The sequence below is a fragment of the Ascaphus truei genome, chromosome 22 (genome assembly GCF_040206685.1).
Source record: "Ascaphus truei isolate aAscTru1 chromosome 22, aAscTru1.hap1, whole genome shotgun sequence".
In the NCBI taxonomy this organism is placed as follows: Eukaryota; Metazoa; Chordata; class Amphibia; order Anura; family Ascaphidae; genus Ascaphus; species Ascaphus truei.
Genome location: NC_134504.1, coordinates 12,253,988 through 12,275,535, shown reverse-complemented (window position 1 = coordinate 12,275,535; position 21,548 = coordinate 12,253,988). Strand labels below are relative to the sequence as shown.

The window sequence follows — 21,548 nt, the reverse complement described above, 5'->3', positions numbered from 1 at the left end:
CGGGGATACACACACACACACACACACACAGGCACCGCCCAGCAGGCCGATACTATTCCAGCGCAGGTCTGCGGCAAACAAGACAACGTATACAGGAGTGCGGGGATACACACACACACACACACACACACACAGGCACCGCCCAGCAGGCCGATACTATTCCAGCGCAGGTCTGCGGCAAACAAGACAACGTATACAGGAGTGCGGGGATACACACACACACACACAGGCACCGCCCAGCAGGCCGATACTATTCCAGCGCAGGTCTGCGGCAAACAAGACAACGTATACAGGAGTGCGGGGATACACACACACACACACACACACAGGCACCGCCCAGCAGGCCGATACTATTCCAGCGCAGGTCTGCGGCAAACAAGACAACGTATACAGGAGTGCGGGGATACACACACACACACACACACACACAGGCACCGCCCAGCAGGCCGATACTATTCCAGCGCAGGTCTGCGGCAAACAAGACAACGTATACAGGAGTGCGGGGATACACACACAAACACACAGGCACCGCCCAGCAGGCCGATACTATTCCAGCGCAGGTCTGCGGCAAACAAGACAACGTATACAGGAGTGCGGGGATACACACAAACACACAGGCACCGCCCAGCAGGCCGATACTATTCCAGCGCAGGTCTGCGGCAAACAAGACAACGTATACAGGAGTGCGGGGATACACACAAACACACAGGCACCGCCCAGCAGGCCGATACTATTCCAGCGCAGGTCTGCGGCAAACAAGACAACATATACAGGAGTGCGGGGATACACACAAACACACAGGCACCGCCCAGCAGGCCGATACTATTCCAGCGCAGGTCTGCAGCAAACATTCCCTGTAACTTGTACCTAGTTCCTGTAGCGTGAAGTTGTGCTTTAGCGCCATGGCCAGCTCTCCTGCCCCCTTGTGGTTGATCTGGTTGTTGCGGAGATCCAGGCTGCGCAGAGTTTGGTTGCCGGCGAGTCCGTCACAGAAGAGAGAGAATCCGTCCTCCAACATCCCCAAGTTATTCCACTCCAGTGTCAGGCTGGGGAGAAGCACAGTGTGTCAGGCTGTCCACCCCCCCATCCCTCGCACAAGCAGACTGAGTCCCACCCTATCCCTCGCACATGCAGACTGTGTCCCACCCCATCCCTCGCACATGCAGACTGTGTCCCCCCCTATCCCTCATACAAACAGACTGTGCCCCCCCCATCCCTCATACAAACAGACTGTGCCCCCCTATCCCTCGCACACGCAGACTGTGTCCCCCCTATCCCTCGCACAAGCAGACTGTGTCCCCCTATCCCTCGCACAAGCAGACTCTGTCCCCCCTATCCCTCGCACAAGCAGACTGTCCCCCCCCTATCCCTCACACATGCAGACTGTTCCCCCCCATCCCTCACACATGCAGACTGTATCCCCCGCCATCCCTCGTACACGCAGACTGTGCCCCCTATCCCTCGCACACGCAGGCTGTGTCCCCCCCTATCCCTCGCACACGGACTCTGTCCCCCCCTATCCCTCGCACACGGACTCTGTACACCCCCTCGCGCACAAAGACTGTGCCCCCCCCCACGCGCACACACACACTGTGCCCCCCCATCGTGCACACACACTGTCCCCCTATTGCTCACAAAGACTGTGCCCCCCCTATCCCTCGCACACACTGCCAGGCTGTCCCCCCCTCTCCGTTGCACACACACAGGCTGTCACCCTCCCCCCCACCAAGACATGAAGCCGTGTTCCCCCCACACACCTGGTTAAAGATGAGTTGTGTCTCAGGAGTTTCCCCAAAGTATCGGCTCCATCAGCTCTCAGGTTATTCCCCTGCGGATATCCAGACACCCACGCTCAGCACGGCGAGAGACGGCAGCGCCTCACAAGAGACCGCCGCAGCTCACAAGAGACCGCCGCGGCTCACAAGAGACCGCCGCGTCTCGGGCTCAGCACAGCGAGGGATCACCACGTCTCACTCGCTCACCACGGAGAGAGATCGCCACATCTCACACTCACTCTCAGCACGGAGAGAGATCGCCAAGTCTCATACTCACTCTCAGCACGGAGAGAGATCGCCACATCTCACACTCACAGCACGGAGAGAGATCGCCAAGTCTCACACTCACTCTCAGCACGGAGAGAGATCGCCACATCTCACACTCACAGCACGGAGAGAGATCGCCAAGTCTCACACTCACTCTCAGCACGGAGAGAGATCGCCACGTCTCACGCGCTCACCACGGAGAGAGATCACCACGTCTCACGCGCTCACCACGAAGAGAGATCACCACGTCTCACGCTCAGCACGGAGAAAGATCGACACGTCTCACGCTCAGCACGGAGAGAGATCGCCACGTCTCACGCTCAGCACGGAGAGAGATCGCCACGTCTCACGCTCAGCACGGAGAGAGATCACCACGTCTCACGCTCAGCACGGAGAGAGATCGCCACGTCTCACGCTCAGCACGGAGAGAGATCGCCACGTCTCACGCTCAGCACGGAGAGAGATCGCCACGTCTCACGCTCAGCACGGAGAGATCGCCACGTCTCACGCTCAGCACGGAGAGAGATCGCCTCGTCTCACACTCACTCTCAGCACGGAGAGAGATCGCCACGTCTCACACTCACTCTCAGCACGGAGAGAGATCGCCACGTCTCACACTCACTCTCAGCACGGAGAGAGATCGCCACGTCTCACACTCACTCTCAGCACGGAGAGAGATCGCCACGTCTCACACTCACTCTCAGCACGGAGAGAGATCGCCACGTCTCACACTCACTCTCAGCACGGAGAGAGATCGCCACGTCTCACGCGCTCACCACGGAGAGAGATCGCCACGTCTCACGCGCTCACCACGGAGAGATCGCCACGTCTCACGCACTCACCACGGAGAGAGATCGCCACATCTCACACTCACTCTCACCACGGAGAGAGATCGCCACGTCTCACACTCACGCTCAGCACGGAGAGAGATCGCCACGTCTCACGCTCAGCACGGAGAGAGATCGACACGTCTCACGCTCAGCACGGAGAGAGATCGACACGTCTCACGCTCAGCACGGAGAGAGATCGCCACGTCTCACGCTCAGCACGGAGAGAGATCGCCACGTCTCACGCTCAGCACGGAGAGAGATCGCCACGTCTCACGCTCAGCACGGAGAGAGATCGCCACGTCTCACGCTCAGCACGGAGAGAGATCGCCACGTCTCACGCTCAGCACTGAGAGAGATCGCCACGTCTCACGCTCAGCACGGAGAGAGATCGCCACGTCTCACACGCTCAGCGAGAAACCACCGCGTCTCACGCTCAGCACGGCGAGGGATCGCCACGTCTCATGCTCAGCACGGTGAGAGATCGCCACCTCTCACTCTCACGCTCAGCACGGAGAGAGATCGCCACGTCTCACACTCACGCTCAGCACGGAGAGAGATCGCCACGTCTCTCACACACGCTCAGCACGGAGAGAGATCGCCACGTCTCACACTCACGCTCAGCACGGAGAGATCGCCACGTCTCACACTCACGCTCAGCACGGAGAGAGATCGCCACGTCTCACGCTCAGCACGGAGAGAGATCGCCACGTCTCACACTCACGCTCAGCACGGAGACAGATCGACACGTCTCACACTCACGCTCAGCCCGGAGAGAGATCGCAATGTCTCACACTCACGCTCAGCACGGAGAGCGATCGCCACGTCTCACGCTCAGCACGGAGAGCGATCGCCACGTCTCACGCTCAGCACGGAGAGCGATCGCCACGTCTCACGCTCAGCACGGAGAGCGATCGCCACGTCTCACGCTCAGCACGGAGAGCGATCGCCACGTCTCACGCTCAGCACGGAGAGCGATCGCCACGTCTCACGCTCAGCACGGAGAGCGATCGCCACGTCTCACGCTCAGCACGGAGAGCGATCGCCACGTCTCACGCTCAGCACGGAGAGCGATCGCCACGTCTCACGCTCAGCACGGAGAGCGATCGCCACGTCTCACGCTCAGCACGGAGAGCGATCGCCACGTCTCACGCTCAGCACGGAGAGCGATCGCCACGTCTCACGCTCAGCACGGAGAGCGATCGCCACGTCTCACGCTCAGCACGGAAAGCGATCGCCACGTCTCACGCTCAGCACGGAGAGCGATCGCCACGTCTCACGCTCAGCACGGAGAGCGATCGCCACGTCTCACGCTCAGCACGGAGAGAGATCGCCACGTCTCACGCTCAGCACGGAGAGAGATCGCCATGTCTTACGCTCAGCGAGAAACCGCCGCGTCTCACGCTCAGCGAGGGATCACCACGTCTCACACTCAGCATGGCGAGGGATCGCCATGTCTCACGCTCAGCACGGCGAGGGATCGCCACGTCTCACGCTCAGCACGGTGAGAGACCACCGTGTCTCACGCTCAGCATGGCGAGAGACCGCACGTCTCACACTCACCACGCCGAGGGACCGCCGCGTCTCACAATCACCACGCCGAGGGACCGCCGCGTCTCTCACTCAGCACGGAGAGCGATCGCCACGTCTCACGCTCAGCACGGAGAGAGATCGCCACGTCTCACGCTCAGCACGGAGAGAGATCGCCATGTCTTACGCTCACCACGCCGAGGGACTGCCGCGTCTCACACTCACCACGCCAAGAGACCGCCGCGTCTCACTCACCACGCCGAGGGACCGCCGCGTCTCACACTCACCACGCCGAGGGACCGCCGCGTCTCACTCACCACGCCGAGGGACCGCCGCTTCTCACACTCACCACGCCGAGGGACCGCCGCGTCTCACACTCACGCTCAGCACAGCGAGGGACCGCCGCGTCTCACGCTCAGCACAGCGAGGGACCGCCACGTCTCACGCTCAGCACAGCGAGGGACCGCCGCGTCTCACACTCACCTTTAAGTCCAGGCATGTTATCACTGTATTGCCGCGCAGACCGTGAAGCAGCAGTTTGAGTCCTGACAAAAAAGACTGAATTTCAATTTTTGAGAATAAATAAAATACCAAAACGTTTGCAGCACAAACCCCCAGAATCCCCTGGGGGAATCGGTGACAAACTTCACGAATGTAGTTAATGACTGGGGGTAGGAGATGACGTACCCGCCTCACTGAGCACGCGAGGGGTAGGGGGGGACGTACCCTCCTCACCGAGCACGCGAGGGGTAGGGGGGGACGTACCCTCCTCACTGAGCACGAGAGGGGTAGGGGGGGACATACCCTCCTCACTGAGCACGCAGTGGTAGGCGGGGACATACCCTCCTCACTGAGCACGCGAGGGTAGGGGGGGACGTACCCTCCTCACTGAGCACATGGGGTAGGGGGGGGACGTACCCTCCTCACTGAGCATGCGGAGGTATTGGGAGGACGTACCTTCCTCACTGAGCACGCGAGGGTAGGGGGGGACGTACCTTCCTCACTGAGCACGCGGAGGTAGGGGGGGACGTACCTTCCTCACTGAGCACGCGGAGGTAGGGGGGGGACGTACCTTCCTCACTGAGCACATGGGGTAGGGGGGGAGCATACCCTCCTCACTGAGCACGCGGGGGTAGGGGGGGACATACCCCCCTCACTGAGCACGGGGAGTAGGGGGGGGACATACCCCCCTCACTGAGCACGGGGGGTAGGGGGGGGACGTACCCTCCTCACTGAGCATGCGAGTGTAGGGGGGGACATACCCTCCTCAATGAGCACGGGGGGTAGGGGGGGGACGTACCCTCCTCACTGAGCATGCGAGGGTAGGGGGGGACATACCCCCCTCACTGAGCACGCGAGGGTAGGGGGGGACGTACCCTCCTCAATGAGCACGGGGGTAGGGGGGGGACGTACCTTCCTCATTGAGCACGGGGGGGTAGGGGGGGACGTACCCTCCTCACTGAGCAAGGGGGGGTAGGGGGGGACGTACCCTCCTCACTGAGCACGGGCGGTAGGGAGGGGACGTACCCTCCTCAATGAGCACGGGGGGTAGGGGGGGGCGTACCCTCCTCACTGAGCACGCGGGGGTAGGGGGGGGGACGTACCCTCATCAATGAGCACTGGGGGTAGAGGGGGACGTACCCTCCTCAATGAGCATGGGGGGTAGGGGGGGGACGTACCCTCCTCACTGAGCGCGCTAGGGTATTGGAGGGGGATATACCCTCCTCAATGAGCACGGGGGGTAGGGGGGGGCGTACCCTCCTCACTGAGCACGCGGGGGTAGGGGAGGACGTACCCTCCTCAATGAGCACGGGGGGTAGGAGGGGACGTACCCTCCTCAATGAGCATGGGGGGTAGGGGGTGACGTACCCTCCTCACTGAGCGCGCTAGGGTATTGGGGGGGGATATACCCTCCTCACTGAGCACGGGCGGTAGGGAGGGGACTTACCCTCCTCATTGAGCACGCTGGGGTATTGGGGGGGGGGGGGGATATACCCTCCTCACTGAGCACGAGGGGGTAGGGGGGGACGTACCCTCCTCACTGAGCATCCGGGGGTGGTGGGGGGGGGGGGGGAATATACCCTCCTCATAGAGCATGCGAGGGTAGGGGGGACGTACCCTCCTCACTGAGCATCCGGGGGTGGGGGGGGGGACATACCCTCCTCACTGAGCATGCGGGGGTAGGGGGGGGACGTACCCTCCTCACTGAGCATGCAGTCACTCAGCAGTAAGTGAGTGAGTGTCACATCTCCCTGCAGCAGGATTCCCAGGACCTGGCAGGACTCCGGGGAGAGGCTGTGTGTGGACAGGTCCAGCCTCCCTCTTGCCGCGGCCTCTCTCCCTTCCTGCAGCCCCCTCAGCACGGCCTCCTGAGGCTCCGCTCCCTTCTGCTTGCACATCCGCACGTATGACCTTCTGAACTCGTCTATCTCCGAGCTTCCCATGGGAGGCGTGCACCCCAAATCCTGAGCAGACGCTGACACCCTACGGGAGAGGATAAGCCCAATATCAGCTGCTAAGTACTCACTCCCCACAGACCAGGAGCAGGGCTAATGATGCTGCACTAAGTCCCACTCACCTGCATGTGCACTCATGCTTAGCCCTGCAGAGTAGCATTGGGCTGCCTGGTGTATATCATTTATTTATAACGTGTTACCAGGAAGTAATACAGTGAGAGTTACCTCTCGTTTTCAGGTATGTCCTGGGCACAGAGTTATGATGACAAATAATACATGGTTACAAGTACAGTTACATAAATGAACAGGGTATACATTATATACAACACATTGCATGCACTGTTAGAGATAATATATATTATGGGCGTATGTAACAGTTACAGACCAGATTAAAATGTGAGGCAGCTTTACTTTTGAAATAACTTAGACTGGTGACGGCTGTGAGAGTCTCCGGTAGACTGTTCCAGTTTTGGGGTGCACGGTAAGAGAAGGAGGAGCGGCCGGATACTTTGTATTGTATGTCTTTATTTATATAGCGCCATTAATATACATAGCGCTTCACAGTAGTTATACATGTGGTAATCAAATAAATAACAGATAATATAAATAACAGATCATGGGAATAAGTGCTTTAGACATAAACGTAACATTAAGGAAGAGGAGTCCCTGCCCCGAGGAGCTTACAGTCTAATTGGTAGGTAAGGAGAACGTACAGAGACAGTAGGAGGGAATTCTGGTAAGTGCGTCTGCAGGGGGCCAAGCTTTATGTATCAGGTGTATAGTATTAGCCATGGTGCTACTCCTATGCTTCTTTAAGCAAGTGTGTATTAGGGTGGGTCTTAAAGGTGGATAGAGAGGGTGCTAGTCGGGTATTGAGGGGAAGGGCATTCCAGAGGTGCGGGGCAGTCAGTGACAAAGGTTTAAGGCGGGAGAGGGCTTTAGATACAAAGGGGGTAGAAAGAAAACATCCTTGAGAAGAACGCAGGAGTCGGGATGGTGCATAGCGAGAAATTAGGGATGAGATGTAAGGAGGGGCAGAAGAGTGTAAAGCTTTAAAAGTGGGGAGAAGAATGGAGTGTGAGATGCGGGATTTGATCGGAAGCCAGGAGAGGGATTTCAGGAGGGGAGACGCGGAGACAGATTTTGGAAAGAGTAGAGTGATTCTGGCAGCAGCGTTTAGGATAGATTGTAGGGGAGACAAGTGAGAGGCAGAAAGGCCGGACAGCAGGAGGTTACTGTAATCAAGACGGGAGAGAATGAGGGCCTGAGTCAGAGTTTTAGCAGTCGAGCAACAGAGGAAAGGGCGTATCTTTGTTATATTGCGGAGGAAAAAGCAACAAGTTTTAGAAATGTTTTGAATATGAGGGGCGAATGTGAGAGAGGAGTCGAGTGTGACCCCTAGGCAGCGTGCTTGGGCTACTGGGTGAATGATCGTAGTTTCAACAGTAATGTGGAAGGAGGTAGTAGGGCCAGGTTTGGGAGGAAGTATGAGGAGCTCTGTTTTAGCCTCTGTTTAGTAATTGTAGAGGGTGTCAAGTTTGCTACGGTGGGTTTGGGGTGCTGAGCCGTATACTATGTCCCCATAGTCGATAATTGGTATTAGCATCTGCTGTGCGATACGCTTTCTGACCAGCAGACTTAGGGCTGGGACCCGCTGCGCCTGGTGGCGCGGGCGGCGGCGTGAGCGCAACTTACCATTGCGGTTTAAACTCACGATCTGGTCCCAGTCCCTCCTCACTGGCAACAGGAAAGGGTGGTATCAGAGTTGGTTCTGGAGTTATTCATTGGAAGCTTTAGAAATGTAGCCTTGGTCCCAAATACCATTGTTACAGTCTTGTCAGTGTTTAAAAACAGTTTGTTTTGGGAAATCCAATTTTCAAGTCTCAAAAAGTCAGACTGAAGTATTGGTTCAAGGTCAGAGAGGCTATGGCTGTGTGCATATAGGATTGTGTCATTGTGTATTGAAGCTCCCTTACAAGCTGTGGGAAGATCATTGATGAACACTGAGAAGAGTAGGGGCCCCAGAACAGAGCCTTGCGGGTCGCCACAGGTGATATCCAGGGGGGTTGGAGTTAGAGCCTGAGATGGACACATGTTGGGATCTACCGGATAGGTAGGACTGAAACCAGTTTAAAGCATGCTTCCCTATTCAAGATCTCTGGAGTTTGTTGAGCAGGATAGCATGATCAACTGTGTCAAACGCCTTTGCAAAATCTGGGAATATTGCACCAGTGAGTTGTCCCCGTTCCATTCCACACTGGACGAACAGCTCACGTGACCCGGCCTGTCGCGCCAAGAAGTCAGTTTCAACTGATTTCTTGTGCAACGCACACCCTCCCCCGCACGCCGCATGGATGCGATCACTGCCTTCAGGGAGTCTGATCGCGGTCTGCGGCACCATGTCCCCAGCCTAAGCTCAGCCAAACTCTGGAGCTGTCTGAGCCAGTGTTGAGCGTGAGAGCGAGTGTGAGCCTGAGTCAGGGAGCGTGTCAGTGAGTGTGATTCTGAGCCCGAGTCAGCGTGAGCCCCAGCCAGCGTGAGCTCGAACCAGCGTGAGCAAGAATGAGCGCGTGTCTGAGCCCAAGCCAGTGTGAGCGTGAGTTACTGTGAGCCCGAGTCAGTAAGTATGAGCGTGTGACTGAGTATGTCAGTGTGAGCATGAGCCCGAGTGAGCGTGAGTTACTGTGAGCCCGTGCTAGTGTGAGGATAACGGCTGCGCCGGCGCTCGAGCACCGTGACGTAATGCGCTCTGCTCGGCCGGGCGATTTCTGGCCAGCTAGCTGCATGCGCAGGGGGAGGGGTGTCGGGCGCCACGATGTCATGGAGCTGGTTCGCCCTCACGTGACGCATCAGCGAGCAGCCAAATCAAATTTGGTTGTTTCGCAAAGCAGCAAGCGCACGTACCCTCACCCTGGACTCTGATCGCGCGAGCGCGGTTCGCTCCACCCTGGCCGAAGCCGGAGTCTGTGTGATCGTGTCAGTGGCTTGTGAGCGTGTGACCGAGTGTGTCAGTGAGTGAGCAAATGAGTGTAAGACTGAGCGTGTCAGTGAGTAAGTCTAAGCGTGTCAGTGAGTGAACAAATAAGTGTGAGACTGAGCGTGTCAGTGAGTGTGAGACTGAGCGTGTCAGTGAGTGTGAGACTGAGCGTGCCAGTGAGTGTGAGACTGAGCGTGTCAGTGAGTGTGAGACTAAGCGTGTCAGTGATTGTGAGACTGAGCGTGTCAGTGAGTGTGAGACTGAGCGTGTCAGTGAGTGTGAGACTGAGCGTGTCAGTGATTGTGAGACTGAGCGTGTCAGTGAGTGTGAGACTGAGCGTGTCAGTGAGTGTGAGACTGAGCGTGCCAGTGAGTGTGAAACTGAGCGTGCCAGTGAGTGTGAGACTGAGCGTGCCAGTGAGTGTGAGACTGAGCGTGTCAGTGAGTGAGCGCATGTTGGTGAATGACAGGCCTGACACCCCCACATCCCACCATGTTAGTGCCCCACTCACACTCGGGCCGCAGGGAACACAGACGTGTATATGGGACGCGCGGTATATCCGGAACTCACCGCCGTTACTGACCTCTCCATGTACACACAGCCTGTAACCAGGAAGCGCCCATACACTATCTCCCATGCAATGGGAAACAAGGACTACAACTCCCAGCATGCCACGGGAAACTCTGTGACTGCCAGGACTACAACTCCCAGCATGCCACGGGAAACTCTTTGACTGCCAGGACTACAACTCCCAGCATGCCACGGGAAACTCTGTCACTGCCAGGACTACAACTCCCAGCATGCCACGGGAAACTCTGTCACTGCCAGGACTACAGCTCCTATGCATGCCACCGGAAGCCCAGGCCCTGTCACTGCTAGGACTACAACTCCCATGAACCATCGGGAGCTCCTCTGATTGACAACGCTACTGACTAATACACGGGGAGAGAGGGGGCGGGGCTAGTGTGTAGCCCGGAGTTTGCGCGGGAGACAGGACAGGATGGAGCGGGAAGCAGAGCCCGCGCGCTTCCACCGGGCGAGTGACGCAATTACATTGGGGGAGGGAGACACTCGGTATAACGGGGCGGTGAGGGGGGGGACACTCGGTATAACGGGGCGGTGAGGGGGGGGGACACTCGGTATAACGGGGCGGTGAGGGGGGGGACACTCGGTATAACGGGGCGGTGAGGGGGGGGACACTCGGTATAACGGGGCGGTGAGGGGGGGGACACTCGGTATAACGGGGTGGTGATGGGGGGGACACTCGGTATAACGGGGCGGTGACGGGGGGGACACTCCGTATAACGGGACGGTGAGGGGGGGACACTGTATAACGGAGCAGTGAGGGGGGGGACACTCTGTATAACGGGACGGGGACACTGTATAACGGGGCGGTGAGGGGGGGACACTCCTTATAACGGGGCGGTGACGGGGGGACACTCCGCCGTATAACGGGGCGGTGAGGTGGGGGGACACTCCGTATAACGGCGGTGAGGGGTGGACACTCGGTATAACGGGGCGGTGACGGGGGGACACTCGGTATAACGGAGCAGTAACAGGGGGGATAATCGGTGTGACGGGGGGACACTCGGTATAACGGGGCGGTGATGGGGGGACACTTGGTGTAACAAGGCGGTGATGGGGGGACACTCGGTATAACGGGGCGGTGACGGGGGGACACTCGGTATAACGTAGCGGTGACGGGGGGGACACTCGGTATAACGGAGCGGTGACGGGGGGGACACTCTGTATAACGGAGCGGTGACGGGGGGACACTCTGTATAACGGGGCGGTGAGGGGGGGGGTGACGACACTCGTGGATCGCTGTGTGGGACACGTGGATCGCTGTGTGGGACACGTGGATCGCTGTGTGGGACACGTGGATCGCTGTGTGGGACACGTGGATCGCTGTGTGGGACACGTGGATCGCTGTGTGGGACACGTGGATCGCTGTGTGGGACACGTGGATCGCTGTGTGGGACACGTCTCTCTAACTGGTTATTTTTCTGTCACAGGAAATGGTTTCCAAACTCCTCCATCTGCACCTGGGAGAGGACAGAGTGAGAGGTGAGGGGGGAGCACTGAGGGACAGAGTGAGAGGTAAGGGGGGGAGCACACTGAGGGACAGAGTGAGGGGGGAGCACTGAGGGACAGAGTGAGAGGTGAGGGGGGGAGCACACTGAGGGACAGAGTGAGAGGTGAGGGGGGGAGCACACTGAGGGACAGAGTGAGAGGTGAGGGGGGGAGCACACTGAGGGACAGAGTGAGAGGTGAGGGGGGAGCACACTGAGGGACAGAGTGAGAGGTGAGGGGGGAGCACACTGAGGGACAGAGTGAGAGGTGAGGGGGGGAGCACTGAGGGACAGAGTGAGAGGTGAGGGGGGGAGCACACTGAGGGACAGAGTGAGAGGTGAGGGGGGGAGCACAGAGGGACAGAGTGAGAGGTGAGGGGGGGAGCACTGAGGGACAGAGTGAGAGGTGAGGAGGGAGCACTGAGGGAGAGTGAGAGGTGAAGGGGGAGCACTGAGGGACAGAGTGAGGTGAGGGGGGAGCACTGAGGGACAGAGTGAGAGGTGAAGGGGGGAGCACTGAGGGACAGAGTGAGAGGTGAGGGGGGGAGCACACTGAGGGACAGAGTGAGAGGTGAGGGGGGGAGCACTGAGGGACAGAGTGAGGTGAGGGGGGAGCACTGAGGGACAGAGTGAGGTGAAGGGGGGAGCACTGAGGGACAGAGTGAGAGGTGAGGGGGGGAGCACACTGAGGGACAGAGTGAGAGGTGAGGGGGGAGCACTGAGGGACAGAGTGAGAGGTGACGGGGGGAGCACTGAGGGACAGAGTGAGAGGTGAGGGGGGAGCACTGAGGGACAGAGTGAGAGGTGAGGGGGGAGCACTGAGGGACAGTGAGGTGGGGGGGGAACACACTGAGGGACAGAGTGAGAGGTGAGGGGGGGAACACACTGAGGGACAGAGTGAGAGGTGAGGGGGGGGAACACACTGAGGGACAGAGTGAGAGGTGAGGGGAGAACACACTGAGGGACAGAGTGAGAGGTGAGGGGGGGGGAACACACTGAGGGACAGAGTGAGAGGTGAGGGGGGGGAACACACTGAGGGACAGAGTGAGAGTTGAGGGGGGAGCAATGAGGGACAGTGAGAGGTGAGGGGGGGGAACACACTGAGGTACAGAGTGAGAGGTGAGGGGGGAGCACTGAGGGACAGAGTGAGAGGTGAGGGGGGGGACACACTGAGGGACTGAGTGAGGGGGAACACTGAGGGACAGTGAGAGGTGAGGGGGGGGAACACACTGAGGAACAGAGTGAGAGGTGAGGGGGGGAACACACTGAGGGACTGAGTGAGGGGGAACACTGAGGGACAGTGAGAGGTGAGGGGGGGGACACACTGAGGAACAGAGTGAGAGGTGAGGGGGGGAACACACTGAGGGACAGAGTTGAGGGGGGGGAGCATACTGAGGGACAGAGTTGAGGGGGGGAGTATACTGAGGGACAGAGTGAGAGGTGAGGGGGGGAACACACTGAGGGACAGAGTGAGGGGGAACACCGAGGGACAGATAGAGGGGAGAAGCACTGAAGGACAGAGTGAGAGGTGAGGGGGGAGCACTGAGGGACAGAGTGAGAGGTGAGGGGGGGACAGTGAGGGGGAGGAGCTCCTGAGGGGCAGGGTGAGGGGGAGCACTGTGTGTTCGTGTGTGTGTTCGTTCGTGTGTGTGTTCGTTCGTGTGTGTGTTCGTTCGTGTGTGTGTTCGTTCGTGTGTTCGTTCGTGTGTGTGTGTGTGTGTGTGTGTGTGTGTGTGTGTGTGTGTGTGTGTGTGTGTGTGTACGTACACACAAAGGATAGGAAGCCGGCACACCACAGAAAAAAAATATAACACTTATTTAAACATAGCAATGTTTCAGCTCACTCTGGAGACCCTCACACACATTCACTCCCACCCCCCCCCCCCCTCTTGTTTTTTTTTAGCACTTTGACCCCATACTGCATGTGTGGGACTCTGGGGATATGGGGGAGCTGCTGTGTTCTCTGTGTGTACCTGTAACATTATACTCTGCGTATTCTGTGTCCCCCCTCAGTCAGCGCAGACGCCCTGCTCCTGTTGGCAGAGATGCTGAAGGTATTTGTCCGAGGTGAGACGACGCTGTATATAATTGCTGTGGTGGGGTACATTGGGGTGGTCTCTGACGCGTGCTCCGCTCCTCCCACACGGAGCTCTGTGCCTCGAATGGTTAAAAAAAAATCACCAGTTGGATATTTTGATATGAATTTAATCGCTATCACCACTAATCAAATGACATCAAATATTCTATTGCATGTGCCCATTCTCTGGCATGGGGTGCTCTGGTCACCCTCCGTGGCTCCAGGCCACGCTCCGTGGCTCCAGAACGCACGTCTCCCACTTACACTGGGGCTTGGCCCAAAGGTAAACTTATTTTTGGATGCACATAGTCCAAGAGATTCAGAACAAAACCGGTTCCGGGTTTCCCTGGGATGGAGGCCAAAGGCAAACGGTCGGAGAACTCAACAAGAACCTGGAATAATCCAACACTTCAGCGCCACGGTCTTCATTGCCAGAGGTTGGTAGTGTGTTGACCCACCTACTACCCGTAGCTGGAGAGCAAACTGGTGGGAGGTTGCGGTGACGGAGGAACGTACATCTGCACCGAATAAATGTGGGAACCTTTGGTACAATGCATTTAGGGGCGGCTCTCTGAAAGGCATTACATAGGATGCGCTGGCATCCTAAGGATCTTACAATAGTGCATCATCAATAGTATGGGAATGGTATACAGACAAATAAGGAACCTGCGATAAGCCGCAAAATGCAACATGAATCCAAATCAACAACAAGGAAGTGCTGGCAGCGCCACTGCTTGCACACAATGTGTGGTGCCTATATTCAATCACAAAGTGTACAGAGTGCTTATACGTGCAAGCAAGGCTGCCTGATAACATACTGACCCGACAAGATCAGGGAGACGTACGTATAACACATACAAACCGGCGCCTCAAAGTCCAATAAATGCAAGTTTAAGGTAATATGAACCCTTGTTACAGAAGTCCAATCTGGAACATACGGATCCACTGGAATAATCCACGGAGAAGTTTGCTCAGGACGTCTGGGGTTAAACACAAGGGACAATCGTAGTGTGTACTGCGGCATACACAACATAACAACAAACAACTAGGACAGGACAAGACTAACACTAACAAAGAATGAAGAATCAAAACACTGCAGAAATAAACCGTTACGCTAATTTATTAAAATATTAACGAGACCGCGCCTGTCTAGAAATACATAAATTGCGTCGCGCTGCTGATCCGGTTTCCAAAAAACAGAATCCTACTCGCAACAAGATGGGAGTTAAATCGGCACTTCCAAACAGTGGCGGGTGTCTCCCAATGGCTCCTCCGCGGCAGGGGAACGGCTGTGTCGGTGATCCGATGCCGTCTGTGCGCTCCGTGTGCCGAGCTCGGGTGCAGGAGCAGAGGGAGTGTCACTGGGAGCTGCTGGGCTGTTTCCACAGTGTCCTAGAGGCTGCGCGCGTGTCTCGCGATCAGCTGTGACCTCTGACCCTACGCGTTTCGCGATTGCGTTACTTCCTCGGTGTCACACACCCCCCATACCGGTACCCCTCACCCAGTGTCACATACCCCGCACACCGGTAACCTTCCTCCAGTGTCACACCCCCCCGCACACCGGTACCCCTCCTCCAGTGTCACGCCCCCCGCACACCGGTACCCCTCCTCCAGTGTCACACACCGGTACCCCTCCAGTGTCACGTACCCCTCCTCCAGTGTCACACACCCCGCACATAGGTACACCTCCTACAGAGTCACACACCCTGCACACCGGTACCCCTCCTCCGGTGTCACACACCGGTACCCCTCCTCCAGTGTCACGCCCCACGCACACCGGTACCCCTCCAATGTCACGTACCCATCCTCCAGTGTCACACACCCCGCACATAGGTACTCTTCCTACAGAGTCACACACCCTGCACACATGTACCCCTCCTACAGAGTCACACACCCTGCACACAGGTTCCCCTCCAGTGTCACACCCCCCGCACACCGGTACCCCTCTTGCAGTGTCACACACCCCACACATTGATACCCCAGAATATCTTGCACCTCAAATATACAAAAGTTCTCACTTTTGTTTTGCTGCTTGTTCCCAATTCTGCAAATTGTTAATCTCAAAAGTATAAATCCACGTTAATTAGCCAGCAGGGGGCACCAGAACCCCACAGTAAGAGAAACGCAGGCACACACGCCATGTTTTAGGCACCGTTTCATGTGCGCACACTGTCCTAAAAATACACAATTCAACATTAATCTTGTCTGTTTCTTTAATTAGAGGACGTGTACTAATGATGTATAATAGAGAATGTCTCACCCCTCTTTCTAGCCCATAACTCCTACTTGTAATTTGTAGTCCACAGGGGTAACTTTCTGTATTAGGCGTATATATAACATTCCATTAACCGTATATATAACATTCCATTAACCGTATATATAACATTCCATTAACCGTATATATAACATGCCATTAACCGTATATATAACATGCCATTAACCGTATATATAACATGCCATTAACCGTATATATAACATGCCATTAACCGTATATATAACATGCCATTAACCGTATATATAACATGCCATTAACCGTATATATAACATGCCATTAACCGTATATATAACATGCCATTAACCGTATATATAACATGCCATTAACCGTATATATAACATGCCATTAACCGTATATATAACATGCCATTAACCGTATATATAACATGCCATTAACCGTATATATAACATGCCATTAACCGTATATATAACATTCCATTAACCGTATATATAACATTCCATTAACCGTATATATAACATTCCATTAACCAGACGTGTATTTGCGTTTTATTTCTTTAGGCGGTGTCGTCTTTGTCTTTCCAACACTTATTTTATTTGTTAAATCTGATGCTTTGTTCAGAAGTTCGGAGTATTTGAAATAAGTGGCGGGAGGTTAAAATGGAGCTCTCTCCGGAGCCCAGTGCCGGCTACAAGTTTCCATGGTAACCTTGATACTAGAGATGACATAAATCATGATTTAAAAGGAGGGAAGACGTTATATAAGTTAAGGTTTTGTTTTTGAGTTATGGGGGGGGGGGGGGGGCGCCTGCGCTTTGGTCTTTTTTGGCGGCTGTTTCCTGCTTGGTCACAGTGTTAAATTGCACCTGTGGCTGTTATAAGCGTTTCCGCGTTCACCGTCGTAACGTGACTCGGCACAGCGCCACCATAACGGTCCCGGTTATTGTTGCATCTTATAACGCTATAACCCCGCCGTGTGAATACACAGGGTGTTTCCTTTACTCGGCTTTATTTTTCCTCCCCTACAGAGGCTGCGGCTCGAGCGTCACAGCAAGCGCAAGCGGAGGAGATGCCAAGTGTGGACATTGAGCATGTGGAGAAAGTGCTGCCGCAATTGGTAAGACACCTTCTTAGTTATGTACTCCATCTTCACGGTTGGGGGGGGAGGGGTGGACTCTGATGGAAGAGGTGGCAGCTGCGTGTGCAAGTTACTGAATTCATCATGTTCTCTTAGCTCCTGGATTTCTAGGCACCTGCCGGCACCATTGCTGACCGTTCAGCCAGGTTTATGCCACCTCCTGCGTGTGGGTATAGAAGACGACACTCTTGGTCAGACCACATCTCAATCATCTGTGTAAGGAGACGGCTTCACCAACAAGTCCACGTTAGCAAGAACCCTGGCCGATACCTATGAAAACCACTTCAGATGTGGGGGGGATTTCTTCAATTCAATCAAATTGTCTATGTATTATTACAACTTTGTACCGTTTTCTGAAGATCATTTAATGTTCAGCTTCCCATAAGGAGGAGATGGGTCTACAGAGCCGGTCACGACCCCGGCACACGTTCCCGTTTCCCGGGCATTACTAGATATTTTGCAAGTTGTGCTGCTTTTCTTGTTTTCCAGCATGAAAGCTCCTTAGTTGTATGGGCTCCAGAGCCCTATACAGAAAGAACGTCTACGAAAGGTGTTTATAACCGTCACGCTGCCACCAGGCCATAAAGCAGCATTTTAAGAACCAGTGCTTTGGCCGGAGCGGCCTGGACTTCACTAACCCCTCCTTGGAAGTAGTAATAAACAGTCTTATCCTGTGTGTGCACCTCATCTCTGCCTCAGCTACAACCGACATGGCAAGAGGCACGTGTTGTCACCCGTGTGCCCTTATGTATACGTGAATTACGTCTCTCCAAGAACACAACGTCAACTAAATAATATTAATCGTTGCAAGTTCCTGGGTAATAAATAAATGTGACTTATTATTCTCTTTGGCTACCCCTAGCCAACAAAGTTAATTCTATTATAGGATATTAAACATACAAAGATGAGTTTGACTAAATATGCCATGTTGAGCGTTTCATCCCCTCGTGTCTCTCTTTCCTACCCGGCCACAGCTATCTACGGTTACTGAAGCCGGTTGTAAGGAAAATCGGGGGTTAATGGATAAATCCATCTGTAATTATTGGATAACTTTAATACGGTTTCTATCACCATCTCCTAAGTAGCAGCAGCTCTAGAGAATTAGTGGGGTGGTGTCTCAGTACTGATGTATGTTGCAACAGGCCCATGACTGGCTGCTTTAAATGCCTTATCACAGAAGACGTCCTCCCAATTCTCACAGGACCTGTTACCGCCCCCTCCTTTGCAATCCTGGCCATCCTTCAAAGAAGCTTTGAGTGAACAGAGCTAAAACTTGTCTTCAACCAAAACAGTCCCCCCCCCCTCTCCCCCAAGCTGTAGCAACCCTCCTCCTCCTCCACATGTCCCTTCTCCAACTTCCCGGACACCCCCTTCACTTTTCAAAGCATTTGGAAATCATTAGCCATGAAGGAAGCCTTCCCCCGCCGCCGGAGACAATGACAGGTGCTCCTTTGATGCAGTCAGTTGATATTAAGCTGTTTGTGGGGAAACGGTCACCCATCGTGAGTCGCAGAACTTTAATTAACTTTCCGCATGGACGGGGTGTGAACTCAGCTAGAAATAACAGTATATCATTTAGCAGATAAACACACAGACTAATTAAAAAAGGGGAGAAGTGTTACTCCAAACTATTTATGCAAGACACAAATCCTGTTTTCCAAGCAGCCTCGGAGGTTGGGAGAGGAAACAAAGTCGTCCTATAGGAAGAGACAGCACTAGGAGAAGGAAACAGTGACTGCATGTTATTCCCCGTCTGGTTCTAAATGCCAAGGATTGTCCTTTTTTTATCAGCTCCTGCATCTCGCCGAGAGCTCAGACGCAACCTCATTGCGAGAGCTGTGCCAAGAAAAGGACAATTTCAAACCCAGGGAGAGCACAGGCCAATGAAAACATGGGACGGAGGAAATGGGGAGTGCAGACAAAACTGTAGGAGCTTTTCAGCAGAGGTTCGTTGTTGGGGGATGAGTAATTAGCAATGTCAATATGGTGAAGTGGAACGAGATCAGAGCCAAGCAGCCAACTTCAAAGTACTTTGGACATTTGAAGTAGATTCCTGCATCGTTTATACAGGGCTGTGTTGTGCCATTGGAGGCCATTACCCAAAGCTGTAAGAAAACATCCCGCAAAAAAAGAACTCATCTAGGAAAGTTATTTTTTCCGTCTAGAGGATGTTACCATCATTCAAGCCACAGCCTGAACACCAAATCTCATGTCAAACGTCCACATTCAAACCTCTCCCAGTGCTTTACGTAGCAGAAGCAGTGCTTGAGTTCTCTGGAAACCCATATTAACCAGATGAATGATCAAGGCAATTAATGTACTTTATTTCATAGCTATTGGAATAAGATTTGTGGAGGTCAAGTCTTCCCAACTCCAGCACAGCTGAGGCAAGAAGCAAAACGGGCAGCAGTGCCGGACTCGTAATCCGTAGAACAACGCACGAGTTCCCATCCATCAGTCAGGGGGTCGTCGGCAGGAAACCCCTGGCTTTCAGAGGTCCATAATGCAAGCGCCAATCACGCAACAAAACGTCCGGTCACTTCTTCCCTGGGGAAGAAAAGCAGGGATCAGCCACCCACTGAATGTGGAACAGGCACATTGTGAATAGACCAGGTCAGGTTCAGTCTGCTCCTCCTACACTTTTATACCACAATCTATAATGCAAGGCCCCTGTCACTGCTCAGAACAGGTCATTACCTGGTAGCTTCAGCCACTTTGGTACTTTTCCAGGATCACTTTGGACTGGCCGCAGGGATTCGGACACTGGCTCGCCATGCTGATCAGTGGACGTCTCGGGCGCTCTGTGAGCTTCCCCAGGATTGAGTGCAGCAACGTTCTCCAGCACAGGAGCTAGAACCCGCTGCATGGATCTGCCCAGACAATCATGTGCATGAGTACACAACACAAACCCCAAGTCAGCACCTCTCACACCAGTACAGGCTGCCCGCATCACTCAGTAACTCTGCACTCTTCCTCACACCTTCTCTGTACGTAAACTTACCTGGCAACTAATGTGTCTGCTTGTGAGGGAGACGTGGGGTCATCCAGGAAGCTCTGGTGCAGGAAAGGAGCTGTATATATATAACAAAATAAATAATCACCGGGCTATGGACAAATGCTGATCATAATAACAATGTTCAGCTACAAATAGCCATCACCCAGCTCCTACCTAGCCCGCCTATCTACACCATATCACCCAGCTCCTACCTATCCCGCTTATCTACACCATATCACCCATCTCATACCTATCCCGCCTATCTACGCCATATCACCCAGCTCCTACCTATCCCGCCTATCTACGCCATATCACCCAGCTCCTACCTAGCCCGCCTATCTACACCATATCACCCAGCTCCTACCTATCCCGCCTATCTACACCATATCACCCAGCTCCTACCTATCCCGCCTATCTACGCCATATCACCCATCTCATACCTATCCCGCCTATCTACGCCATATCACCCAGCTCCTACCTATCCCGCTTATCTACACCATATCACCCAGCTCCTACCTATCCCGCCTATCTACGCCATATCACCCAGCTCCTACCTATCCCGCTTATCTACACCATATCACCCAGCTCCTACCTATCCCGCCTATCTACGCCATATCACCCAGCTCCTACCTATCCCGCCTATCTACGCCATATCACCCAGCTCCTACCTATCCCGCCTATCTACGCCATATCACCCAGCTCCTACCTATCCCGCCTATCTACGCCATATCACCCAGCTCCTACCTATCCCGCCTATCTACGCCATATCACCCAGCTCCTACCTATCCCGCCTATCTACGCCATATCACCCAGCTCCTACCTATCCCGCCTATCTACGCCATATCACCCAGCTCCTACCTATCCCGCCTATCTACACCATATCACCCAGCTCCTACCTATCCCGCCTATCTACACCATATCACCCATCTCATACCTATCCCGCTTCTCTACACCATATCACCCAGCTCATACCTATCCCGCCTATCTACACCATATCACCCAGCTCCTACCTATCCCGCCTATCTACGCCATATCACCCAGCTCCTACCTATCCCGCCTATACGCCACATCACCCAGCTCATACCTATCCCGCCTATCTACGCCATATCACCCAGCTCCTACCTATCCCGCCTATCTACGCCATATCACCCAGCTCCTACCTATCCCGCCTATCTACGCCACATCACCCATCTCCTACCTAT

At 54.8% G+C, this 21,548-nt stretch overlaps 3 protein-coding genes across 3 annotated transcripts in view; 1 reads left to right on the top strand and 2 right to left on the bottom strand.

Annotated features, from left to right (window-relative positions):
• Positions 1–10,517, bottom strand: part of LRRC45 (leucine rich repeat containing 45) — a 25,645-nt gene extending 15,128 nt beyond the window's left edge. The window contains 5 exon segments of the mRNA XM_075579995.1: positions 868–1,046; positions 1,758–1,828; positions 4,883–4,944; positions 6,597–6,883; positions 10,344–10,517. Coding sequence (XP_075436110.1) covers positions 868–1,046; positions 1,758–1,828; positions 4,883–4,944; positions 6,597–6,883; positions 10,344–10,423 — 679 coding nt within the window. The 5' untranslated portion in view covers positions 10,424–10,517.
• A 155-nt stretch (positions 10,518–10,672) lies between these two features.
• CENPX (centromere protein X) lies at positions 10,673–18,270 on the top strand. The gene is made up of 5 exons (XM_075579994.1): positions 10,673–10,868; positions 11,848–11,899; positions 13,918–13,971; positions 17,242–17,330; positions 17,448–18,270. Exons 1-5 carry the CDS (start codon positions 10,833–10,835, stop codon positions 17,460–17,462), a joined length of 246 nt encoding a protein of 81 aa, XP_075436109.1. The 5' UTR covers positions 10,673–10,832; the 3' UTR covers positions 17,463–18,270.
• A 1,383-nt stretch (positions 18,271–19,653) lies between these two features.
• ASPSCR1 (ASPSCR1 tether for SLC2A4, UBX domain containing) overlaps positions 19,654–21,548 on the bottom strand; it is a 46,961-nt gene continuing 45,066 nt past the window's right edge. Inside the window, 3 exon segments of the mRNA XM_075579992.1 lie at positions 19,654–19,898; positions 20,049–20,221; positions 20,353–20,422. Of these exon segments, the coding sequence (XP_075436107.1) occupies positions 19,888–19,898; positions 20,049–20,221; positions 20,353–20,422 (254 nt within the window). The 3' untranslated portion in view covers positions 19,654–19,887.